This window comes from Hyla sarda, chromosome 1, assembly GCF_029499605.1.
Source record: "Hyla sarda isolate aHylSar1 chromosome 1, aHylSar1.hap1, whole genome shotgun sequence".
Taxonomy (NCBI): domain Eukaryota; kingdom Metazoa; phylum Chordata; class Amphibia; order Anura; family Hylidae; genus Hyla; species Hyla sarda.
Window position 1 is genome coordinate 382741513 of NC_079189.1, and position 12824 is coordinate 382754336.

General features: G+C 41.0%; 1 protein-coding gene across 3 annotated transcripts in view; it reads right to left on the reverse strand.

Annotated features, from left to right (window-relative positions):
- FANCC (FA complementation group C) overlaps positions 1 to 12824 on the reverse strand; it is a 428253-nt gene that overhangs the window by 69790 nt on the left and 345639 nt on the right. For all 3 annotated transcript variants that reach the window (XM_056524729.1, XM_056524736.1, XM_056524721.1), the window contains one exon: positions 7897 to 7949. In XM_056524729.1, the coding sequence (XP_056380704.1) occupies positions 7897 to 7949 (53 nt within the window). The remainder of the gene's footprint in view (positions 1 to 7896; positions 7950 to 12824) is intronic.

Below are 12824 nucleotides of genomic sequence, written 5' to 3' on the forward strand. Positions count from 1 at the left end.
CACATGAAATCCCCTTTACATTAACATGTACCTTCCTTGCTGCGGATTTCACACGTGAAAATCCGCATGTAATGAGGGACTTTTCATGAATAAAATCTTCCCTTCAGGCGGGGTATGAGTGCGGATTTCATGCACCAAAAGACACTCATTAAATGCTATAAGATACCTTTTGTGCATAAAAACCACTGCAAGTAAGGTGAACATACCCATAATGTTACATTCAATGATTTTGAACAATTTGTAACTTAATGAATATTTAAAAGAAATCATTCATCAATTTCACATGCACTAAACTATCGGTACAGACAGGTAGCACAGGTGACACTGATGACAACCTTATTTATCTGATCCCGTTCCGTGCTTCAGTTCTCCTGCTATCATTTTCTGCATCTTCCGTTCTGGACCATAGGCAGAGCTTCATGACATCACAGCAGCTGCGCTAGCATCAGAACCCAGCAGAGAAGCACAAGTGGTGACGTCACAAAGCTTCTTCCATGCTCCAAGTTGGCCTCAGAACGGAAGATACAGAAGAAGATAGCGGTATAACTGGAGCACAGAATGGGATCAGGTAAGTATGGTTGTCATTAATGACACCTGTACTATCTGTCTGAACCAACAGGTTAGTACACCTGAAAATGATTACAGATTTCCTATAAAGGTTTTTTTTTAATCTAAAAGCATACTCTCCTTCCTCGCTCCAGAAGCAGTCACTGTATTCCCGAAGACAGTCCTAATGCAAAGCAATGTTTGTGTCTGGGGTCGGCATGTGCTTACATGCTAAGCCAATCAGCAGCTGAAGCGGAACAACGGAGTGCCCACTGGCTGAGTAGGCAATAATAGCAACGACCACAAACACAGGAAGAGGTGTGTGCTGGGCTCCGGAAGAACGGCAGTGGGGGAGAAAAGAGGGTAAGTATATATATTTTTATTTTTATTCCAGGCAGAGCATATTTTTAGATAAAACTTAAAGCGTACCTGTCAGATCTCACAAATAAATTTATGTGCCTCAGTACCTAATCCTGACCATTTACATATATTTTTTTATGCCTATATCACATATATTTATTATAAAAAATACCTCTCTTCATTAGAAATCCTCTCAGGGGAAGGGGGTTTGTCCCTCCCTTGTGGTGATGGGAGGAGGTTGGTGTGTCTGCTCATGCAGCCTTGTCCGTGAGTCATGACTCATGGACAAGCTGATGCAGAACTGCTTAGTGTCCTAGTAGGTATGGGGACCCCTTGTGGTGACATTTTCAGGCGCCATTTTCTTTATTAAATATTAAAAAAATGTTAAACAACTATATTACAAAAGGTCTTTAATTTTCATCAGTAACAACATTTAAAAGGTTTTTGGATCTGACAGTGCCCAATTAAAACTTGGGATAACCCTTTAAAGACTGTAACTGTTAGTGTATTTAAAGAGCATGCATACTTTGACTTAATTTTTTTCAGCATTTTTTTGAAAACTCATATCCTAGAACAAAGAAAGGAAAATATAAAGCTGTTAACCTACTTCAACAAATTGAAAGGAAATTAACATTTATATGTTCTTTGAGCTTCAGTCTATAGAACACGTGCCATCAGAGACGCTGACAGATATGTAATATTTTTTTGCATAGAATCACCGGCAGGCATTTCCGGGCAAATTTTAAGACATTTGCAGCAAATAGTTTATTTTTAGTATAAAAATATGCACAAGACAAACCATTGATGATGTGTCTACATAAAATGTCTTGTAAGTTATTTCCACATTCCTTTCAAGGGGCCAGGCAGTAAAGGTCGGGTTTAATATAATTGTGGTGTATATACAGTAAACTGTACAACTCTACAGACAGAAGAGAACTGTTTATACTTTTTGGTAACCAATTCAGACAATTCTACTTATTTTTAAACAAATTGGAGCAGGTTAACTTGCCAGAATTCTGGCTCAATAGGGCAAATTTATCAAAGTGTTTAGCCCATTTTCCTGGTCTATATCTGTTGCAGCATGCAACTTTTTTGATACTTTTTATTTAGAGCACTTTAAAATTCTGACCATGAAGTGTCTTCATTTCAAACAGTTTGTGCAGTGGTAAGGAGTTTATGAAGTGTGACTTTTGTTAAAAAGTTGCAACTTTAGTGCACAATTACACTTTTACACATTAACTCAGACCAACTCCCGCCAGCCCTACAAAAGTATCTAAACTGAGATGATGTGCTGAGGTGACGCGGCCGTGTACTAAATTCATCAAGTGCCGTGTAAGGCTGGGTTCACATCACGTTTTTGCCATACTGTTTTCAATCCGTTTTTCTAAAGAAAACCGTATGGCAAAAAACGGATGGAACAGTATGGAAAAAAGTAAACCGTATGCGTTTTTAAACAGTATACTGTTTTTAAAAGTGCATACAGTTCCGTCAGTTTTTATAGAAAAAAAACCCATACGTTTTTGGTTTTTGAAAATGTTGTCAGTTTTTAATGGGTGGGGTCTTGGGTGGGGACTTTAGGATTCAAATGCGCATGTGCAAAGTAAAAACGTATACGTTTTCCCGTATGGAACCGTATATATGTGCGTTTCCTATTGACGTCCATGTTAAAAAAAACGTATGCTGTTGCAGTACGGTTTTTAAACCGGAGTCAAAACCGTGGTTGACCACGATTTTGTCACCGGTTTAAAAACCGTACTGCAACCGCATACGTTTTTTTAACATGGACGTCAATGGGAAAAGCACATGTATACGGTTCCATACGGGAAAACGTATAAGTTTTTACTTTGCACATGCGCATTTGAATCCTAAAGTCCCCACCCAAGACCCTTCCCATTAAAAATTTACAACATTTTCAAAAACGTATGGTTTTTTTTTTTCTATAAAAACTGACAGAACTGTATGCACTTTTAAAAACAGTATACTGTTTAAAAACGCATACGGTTTACTTTTTTCCATACTGTTCCATCCGTTTTTTGCCATACGGTTTTCTTTAGAAAAACGGATTGAAAACAGTATGGCAAAAACGTGATGTGAACCCAGCCTTACATGTTCTCTAATTCTTGGCGCCTCCGGAAGAACTGCAGATATCTTTCATGTTGGTAGCGCACTTCTGCTAAGTTAAAGCACATGCTTCCACTAAGTTCTGATGTCTGTTGGAGATGTGGGGAGGAGGAGGGCACCTATCTCCATATTTATTGGACATGCAGGACTCATTAAAGGAGTAGTCCAGTGGTGAACAACTTATCCCCTATCCTAAGGATAGGGGATAAGTTGCAGATCGCGGGGGGTCCGACCGCTGGGGCACCCCGCGATCTCCTGTACGGGGCCCCGACAGCCTGCGGGAAGGGAGCGTGTCGACCACCGCACGAAGCGGCGGCCGACACGACCCCTAAATTCAACTCTATGCGAGAGCCGGAGCGCTGCCTTCGGCAATCTCCGGCTCTGCCATAGCTATGTATTGAGGGGGCGTGTCGGCCGCCGCTTCGTGCGGTGGTTGACACCCGCTATATGGTCGGAGAGTCTGGCCCCCGTACAGAGAGAGATCACAGGGGGCCCCAGCGGTCGGACCCCCCGTGATCTCGAACTTATCCCCTATCCTTATGATAGGGGATAAGTTTTCACCACTGGACTACCCCTTTAATCGTTGTTGGTTAGCCCTTTAAGGGGAACTCCGGTGGAAAACAAGTGGAAAAAAGGTTTTCAAATCAACTAGTGCCAAAAAGTTTAACAGATTTGTAAATTACTTAAAAATATTTACCCTTCCAGTACTTATCCGCTGCTGTATACTACAGAGAAAATTGTGAAGTTTTTTACAGTCTGACCACAATGCTCTCTGCTGACACCTCTGTCCATGTCAGGAAGTGTCCAGAGCAGGGGAGGTATGCTATGGGGATTTGTTTCTACTCTGGACAGTTCCTGACACACACACACAGAGGTGTCAGCAGGGAGCACTGTGGTCAGACTGAAGAACTACTCAACTTTCTCTGTAGTATACAGCAGCTGATAAATACTGGATGGCTTAAGATTTTTTTAAAAGAAGTAATTTACAAATCTGTTTAACTTTCTGGCACCAGTTGATATAAAAAAAAAAAATGTTTTCCCACTGGAGTACCCCTTTAACTAAGTATATACTTCCTGCCAATTGCTCTCCTCTGTATCCTGTGGCTACTGCACAGGAGGAGAGTATGTACAGGCTTTTCCTACTGGCAGTGAGACAGATACTGGAGGTCTATAAAGCCTTCCTCTCTCTTTGAATGGCTGGAGGAATTTAAAGGGGTTTTCCAGGAAAAAAAAAAATTTTTAAATATCAACTGGCTCCAGAAAGTTAAACATATTTGTAAATTACTTCTATTAAAAAAATCTTAATCCTTCCAATAATTATCAGCAGCTGAAGTTGAGTTGTTGTTTTCTGTCTGGCAACAGTGCTCTCTGCTGACATCTCTGCTTGTCTCGGGAACTGCACAGAGTAGGAGAGGTTTGCTATGGGGATTTGCTTCAACTCTGGACAGTTCCCGAGAAAGGTGTCATCAGAGAGCACTTAGACAGAAAACAACAACTCAACTTCAGCAGCTCTAAAGTACCATACTGAACGGATTAAGATTTTTTAACAGAAGTCATTTACAAATCTGGTTAACTTTCTGGAGCCAGTTGATACTGGATAACCCCTTTAACCCCTTAAGGACTCAGCCCATTTTGGCCTTATGGACTCAGACAATTTAATTTTTACGTTTTAGTTTTTTCCTCCTCGCCTTCTAAAAATCATAACGCTTTTACATTTTCATCGCCAGACTAGTATGAGGGCTTGTTTTTTGCATGACCAGTTGTCCTTTGTAATGACATCACTCTTTATATCATAAAATGTATAGGGCAACCAAAAAACACAATTTTTGTGGAAAAATTAAAAAGAAAAACGCAATTTTGCTAATTTTGGAAGGTTTCGTTTTCACGCCGTACAATTTACGGTAAAATGACGTGTGTTCTTTATTCTGAGGGTCAATACGATTAAAATGATACCAATTATTACATACATATAAGCGGCGGTATGAGGGCTCATTTTTTGCGCCATGATCTGTACTTGTTTTTGATACCACATTTGCATATAAAAAACTTTTAATACATTTTTTATAATTTTTTTAAAATAAAATGTATTAAAAAAGTAGCAATGTTGGAATTTTTTTTTTACGTTCACGCGGATCATTAACATTTTATTTTAATAGTTCGGACATTTACGCACGCGGCGATACCAAATATGTCTATTTAATTATTTTTTACGCTTTTTGGGGGTAAAATAGGAAAAAACGGAAGTTTTACTTTTATTGGGGGAGGGGATTTTTCACTTTTTTTTTACTTTTAATTTTACATTTTTTTTTACACTTGAACAGTCCCCATAGGGGACTATTCATAGCAATACCATGATTGCTAATACAGATCTGTTCTATGTATAGACGAAAAGTAAAACCTTCCCAGATGCTCAGTGGGGCTGATCGGGACCACCGCAGTGAAAATGCGGTGTCCCGATCAGCTAGGACGCGAGTGGAGGGTCACTCACCTACCTCCGGCGCGTCTGATCAGCGATTGATTGCTCCAAGCCTGCTGGCAATTAGTGTATGTAATGTTATAGCCCCCTATGGGGGCTATAACATTGCAAAAAAAAAAGTGTAAAAAAAAAAAAAAAAAGATTTCAAAAAAATGTAAACGTATACATTTTCCTGCATGTAGTTATGATTTTTTCCAAAAGTATGACACAATCAAACCTATATAAGTACGGTATCATTTTAATCGTATGGACCTACAGAATAAAGAGTAGGTGTCATTTTTACCGAAAAACGTACTGCGTAGAAACGGAAGCCCCCAAAAGTTACAAAATGACGTTTTATCTTCAATTTCGAGGCACAATTATTTATTTTTCCGTTTCGCGGTAGATTTTGGGGTAAAATGACAGATGTCACTGCAAAGTAGAATTGATGGCACAAAAAATAAGCCATAATACAGTGGGATCAAAAGTTTGGGCACCCCAGGTAAAAATCTTTATTAATGTGCATAATGAAGCCAAGGAAAGATGGAAAAATCTCCAAAAGGCATCAAATTACAGACTAGACATTCTTATAATATGTCAACAAAAGTTAGATTTTATTTCCATCATTTACACTTTCAAAATAACAGAAAACTAAAAAATGGCATCTGCAAAGTTTGGGCACCCTGCAGAGTTAATATCTTGTACTGCCCCCTTTGGCAAGTATCACAGCTTGTAAACGCTTTTTGTAGCCAGCCAAGAGTCTTTCAATTCTTGTTTGAGGTATCTTTGCCCATTCTTCCTTACAAAAGTCTTCCAGTTCTTTGAGATTTCTGGGCTGTCACGCGCTGCTCTTTTAAGGTCTATCCATAGATTTTCAATTATGTTGAGGTCAGGAGATTGTGAAGGCCATGACAAAACCTTCAATTTACGCCTCTTGATGTAATCCCCTGTGGATTTCGAGGTATGTTTAGGATCATTATCCATTTGTAGAAGCCATCCTCTCTAACTTCAGCTTTTTCACAGATGGCATCAAGTTAGCATCCAAAATTTGCTGATATTTTATTGAATCCATTTTTCCTTCTACTTGTGAGATGTTCCCTGTGCCACTGGCTGCAATACAACCCCAAAGCATGATTGATCCACCCCATGCTTAACAGTTGGACAGAGGTTCTTTTCATTAAATTCTGTTCCCCTTCTTCTCCAAACATACCTTTACTTATTCCGGCCAAAAAGTTACATTTTAACCTCATTGGTCCACAGAGCTTGTTTCCAAAATGCATTAGGCTTGTCTATATGTTCATTTGCAAAGTTCAAACGCTGATTTTTGTGGTGAGGACATAGAAGAGTTTTTCTTCTGATGACTCTTCCATGGAAACCATATTTGTACAAGTATCTCTTTATAGTGGGATAGTGTACCACAACTCCAGTGTCTGCCAGATCTTTCTGAAAGGATTGTGCAGTCAAACGTGGGTTTTGAATTGTTTTTCTCACAATCCTCCGAGCTGTTCTGTCTGATATTTTTCTTGGTCTTCCAGATCTTGCTTTAACTTCCACTGTTCCTGATGATTGCCATTTATTAATTACATTCCGAACAGAGGATATTGACATCTGAAAACATTTTGCTATCTTCTTATAGCCTTCTCCAGCTTTGTGAGCGTCAACTATTTTCAGTTTCAGATTTCTAGACAACTGCTTAGAAGAACCCATGGTGCCGATTGTTGGGGCAAGGTCAGATGAGTCTGGGCATTTAAAACCTTTGAGATTGACATAACCTGGTCTTCCCAGATGATGATTCAGAACAATCCATGACACTGGCAGGTCTCAGCTTTGCAAAGGGGGCAGTGCATGCTATAAATTCTGCAGGGTGCCCAAACTTCTGCAGATGCCATTTTTTGGTTTTCTGTTATTTTGAAAGTGTAAATGATGGAAATAAAATCTAACTTTTGTTGACATATTATAAGAATGTCTAATCTGTAATTTGATGCCTTTTGTAGATTTTTCCATGCACATTAATACAATTTTTTACCTGGGGTGCCCAAACTTTCGATCCCCAGTGTATGGATTTTTAGGTGGAAAATTGAAAGGGTTATGATTTTTAAAAGGTGAGGAGGAAAAAACGAAAGTGCAAAAATGGAAATACCCGTGGTCCTTAAGGGTTTAAAAATGAAACCGCAATCTGTTGGTTGCCATAGGCAACTGCACCACTATTCCTCTACAAAGGTTTTGATAAATCTCCCCCAGTGAATCTCATGTTTAATTTATTTTGTAGAGAAGTAAAATGGATTACATGTACAAACTTTCCTTTTGCCAAAAACATATTTTCTCAAGAAATATCAGACTAACAGCACATCCTCTTCACAGATAATACTATTTAAGAAAATGTATTCTATTTGTTCTCTATTAAAAAGTCCTACCTGAATATGTCATCAATGACTTTAAATATGCTTGGGTGACATGCAGCGGGAGGCTGAAAAAGAGAGAGACAAAAAAATTGCATAAAAATGTTTACGTTTTTTGTTTTTGTTAGTGGCTTTAGTAAATACAAATAAAGATGATGTCTAATATTTGTTTATGAAGAAAAACAAATTGCATATATCGTCAAAAATGTGCTAAGAAAAGAATGCAGGCAAGTCATTACTATGGATTAGAGATGAGCGAGCCAAATCCGACGAACCTGGATTCGACCCGTACTTTCGGATTTTTCCCGCTCGGCCAACACTTGAGCTTTTACCGGTTCAGCTCATGCAAGGGGGTATATCGCGACAAAAAATCTGGTTTGGCATGGTTTTTTGGCGGAAGGAAGAAGCAGGGCAGTGAGATGATGTAGGGAAAGCAGCAGATCACATGATAACCCAGGTCTATCAAGTGATTTGCTGCTTACTGTCTCAATCAAGCACAAAGGCCAATAGGACACAGCAAGGGACACAAATAAAAGGACATTAATGTCACCCAAAGTGTTTAGAGCGCTGGGAACTTGTGCAGAGGGCAGACAGAGAGAGGGAGAGAGCCAGACATAGGTACAGTTAGTGGCTAGAAAGATAGAGATTGAGATACAGAATATAAAGAGAGGAGAAATAGGGACAGTTAGTGATCAGAAAGAGAGAGATAAAGATTAGAAAGCTAGACCTTTAGTACACATTGTGCTATCATCCCTGCCACCCAAAAAGCATGTTAAAATTACAGGTATCTAGCCTGTAGTGTTATATGGTTCTGGTGCATTTAATATTGTTCCGCAAACACCTTCAGTACTCATTGTGCTGTATCCTCTGCCACCCAAAAAGCATGTTGAAGATGTATCTAGCCTGTGATTGCAGCCCTAGTACAGGTAGCAGCAACAGTAGCCAAGAGTAGTAGTGTCAGCCTAGTAGTGTTATGTGATTTTACAGGATGATCCGGGATTACTAGAATATTTCTGTCATAAGACTTTGACAATATGACTGTGAGCCACCAGTCAGTGGATTCCTTCGCATCTACACTCACATGGGAAAGTGGAAAGGTCCATTTTAAACGCTGTGCTTCCTCATCTCTAGCTTTGCCTCCCCTATTGCTACCCAGAAGGATAGCACTAGCCACGAGGAGTTGTGTGGGGACAGTCAAGCTTGGGAGTGTGTTGGCGAGGTGGTGGAGGTTGAATTGGTGCTCAAGCCCGTACTGGTGGTGGTAGGCGTGGTGGGGAAACTGTAAGGAGTCAAGGTGGCTATGTGGAGGGGGAGCACGAAGCCCAAGAAGTCCATGCAGTGAGGAGTGGCGTGGAGGAAGAGGAGTTTGACGTTGACGATGTGGTGTTGGACAGGATGTGGGAACCACCTGGGCACGAGCTGACGTGTTCAGAGCAGCAGGGTAGTGTCAGTGTCAGCGAAGAAGAGCATAGCCGAGGTAGGGGAAGAAAACCTGTGAAACATCACAGGCGTAGGGTTGCTGGTCTGATGAGCTCGGGTGATGGCGACGTTGCTGCCTGTTTGGGTTCTAATAAAAAAAAAAAATCCAGAGGAGGGGCACAGTCAGGTGGGGCAGTCTCTGTCCACCTTACATGATGCAGAGAATGTGGCAATATGTTGTCTTTACAAACAGAAAGTAAGCTGCGGACAGGGTCCGAGTGTAGGGACTAGGTCTCTACGCAGGCATATAGAGTGTCACAACAAGGCCGCGTAGGACAGTCGAGAAGCCCCACAACGTGAGAAAAACGCTGCTGCTGCTACTGATTATCCTCCAGATCCCTCCCAACTGTTTAATAGCCAGGCCTCTTCCACAGGCAGCACATTTTCGGGATCTACCACATCTGTGTCATGCCCTCCTCATCCCCGATCCTGTCAGTTATTCATTGGGGAATTCATGTCCTCCAGACAACAGTATTCTCCCAGTTACCCTGTTGTAGTGTGCCTCAATTCCTAACTGGCCAAGTTGTTGGTGGCACAGGCCCTCCCATACCATCTTGTGGAATCCATAGCCTTCAGGCAACTAATGGGGTGTGCCCAGCTTAGGTAGCGCGTACCTAGTTGCCATTTTTTTGCAAAGAAAGCCGTCCCCACTTTGGACATCATGTGGAGGATAGGGTGTGCAGGCCAGGGGCAATACATGTCTTTTACGGCTCATTGGGTCCTTATCCTGCAGAATGAGGCTCAGCCGCAACGAAGACAGGAAATTGTTGTTACAACTCCACGGTTGACCTGATCGGTTTCAACTGCTGACACCCTCTGCCTATTCTCCTCCTCCACGGTCATCTTGCACCCCATGGGGAAGAGCTTAGCTTATTCTGTCACAGCCCCTTCTTTCATCGCTGCAAAATTAAGCGATGCCATGCTGTATTACACCTGCTGAGCCTGGGTGAGAAAATCCACTGGATTGTGAGCTAATCAGGGACACTTGCTGCGTGCTCATGCCTTTTGAGGAGGCTACAAGATATGTCAGCAAGGAATACAACGGCATTGGCGATGTGATGCCTCTGATATTTCTTCTGGAGCAGACGCTGATGGCGATGATGGAAGGAGGGGAGATGGAGGAGATTTCACATCTTGATGGCAGCAGTAAGGATCTTCTCCTTGAGGAGGAGGAGTTGGATGAGGAGGTAGTGGGACCTGAGGATGAGGATTTGGAGATGCAGTCTATGGAAGAGAGAGGGGACGAGGACATTACACAAGGCGACATTAATGAGGACGAGGAGGCGCATGACCAACCTTGGCAGTATGGGACGGAGGTGGAACCAGCTGGGCCCTCAGAAAAGGATGGCAAGGATGGCTAGGTGTATGCTTTCCTGCTTGCACAATAACAAGCATATTGTGGGAAGAAAGGAGTACTGAATAGCCAAACTTTTGGCCCCTCGGTATAAACCCAAAATGGGGGAATTTTTTTGCACATTCTGAAAAGAAGGCTAAATTGGATTTGTATAAAGAGAAGCTATGCAGCCAGCTCGCCATGGCTTTCCAGCAACAAACAACTGCTGAAAAGGGGTCCAGTCTCCACTCTCTGCATAGTCAACGCTCCACTACCTCTGCCAGCACTACCCCAGCAAGAAGCAGAAGCATCAGCAGCAGCAGTGGTGACATCTTGACGTTAGAGCAAATGATGGCGAAGTTTCTGCATCCTGTATGCTCCAATGACATGAGTCATGAAAGGGATGTAAACCACCACCTTAACAACCAGGTTGAGGCCTACCTCAGAGTCCAGACCCCATGGAATTTTGGCTCACCAGATTAGAACATTGGCCCAAACTTGCCCAGTTTGCCATGAGTGTTCTGTCTTGTCCACCCTCTAGTGTAGCTTGGGGAGATTGTTCAGTACAGCAGGTGGCATGGTCACCCCGAAACAAACAAGAACCAGCAGCGTGGAAAAACTGACTTTTACTAAAATGAATCAGGCATGGATCGCTGGGAGGGGGGAACATTGTATGGGCCTAACCCCTTGAGGACCCACCTATTCTTGGTCATAAGGACACAGCAGTTATTTTCATTTCAAGAGCCATGTTTTTTTTCCCATCAATATAGCCATTTGAGGGTAGTCCTTTTTTTTGTAAATTAAAATGGGCACTGTTGGATTCAAAAATTTTTTATATGTTGCACATCTTGGCAAAACATTAAAGGAGAACTGTGGCGTAAATTTTTTAAGTCCCCCTGTGCCCGGGCTGCAAAAACATAAACAAACTTTAACTCACCTTCCTACATTCCCCTGTTGTGGAGATATTGGTATCCCATTCCTCCGGTGCTGATGGCTTCTTAGGCTCAAAACGTCACAGAGCAGGAAGTGTATCACCAGCTGCAGTGATGGACAGCTTCGGCCGGTGATAGGCTGAGCACAATCATGTAAAGAGCCCGGGCCCCACCTTCACCCTGCTGCCCGGGCTCCTAACATGCTCAGCCTAGCATCGGAGGAAGGGGACACAGATATCTCTGCAACATTGGAACGAAGGAGGGGGAGTTAAAGTTTGTTTTTTATGTTTTTTCAGCCCGGGCACAGGGGGGACTTAAATACACTGCAGTTCTCCTTTAACCTTTCTTTTTTTTGTAAATATATTTTTATTAAATTTTACAACAAACATTACATTATACAATAAACAATACATTTTAGATTAAACATTAAAGTAAAAGGTGAATAATATATCAAGCTCAAGGAAACTATGAAGTATATTATGTTATACAATAGAATAAAACAAGTACATTTCCATGCTGATAAAATACAACAGCATATATATAAATAATAACAAATTAACTATAACAAGTCATAACATTTGCAGCGAGGGATAGCAGATGTGATTAAATTAAAGGTATAGTAGTTATTGTTTTAATGGTCGGATTGCCTTCACACTCCTCCCCTTACAGTAAGAGTAAACTAGACACTAAAAATAAATAAATAAAATATCTAAAAGTAATTCTGATAATGTATCTAGAAGGAATCATGTGACATTAGGGAATTTATGTAACCATGCATTCCAATTGTTTCTTTTTTTTATACCAAAACCATTTTGATGCGCCAATGTGATCTCATATTTGCAGTTGGTAGTTACATTTGCTATAACATCCTGGATTGTTGGGACATCGGAAGATTTTCATCTTCTTGTAAGTAAACGTTGGGTGGTAAAAATTATGTGACAAATGGGAATACAAAATTTTTCTGGAATTTCATGGATGCCCAACAATAAAAGAGCGAATTCTTGTGTAAGAGTGGAATATTTTCCGGTTAGGTCATTGATAAGTTTTTCAACCTCTAACCAAAATGGTGCAAAAATAGGGCAATTCCATAGAAGATGTTTCAAGGTTCCTGTCTCCTTTAACCTTTATAATATACTTCATTAGAAAATGTTATTTCCTTCATAAAGAAATCATGGCTTACAAAATCATGACTTTGTCCA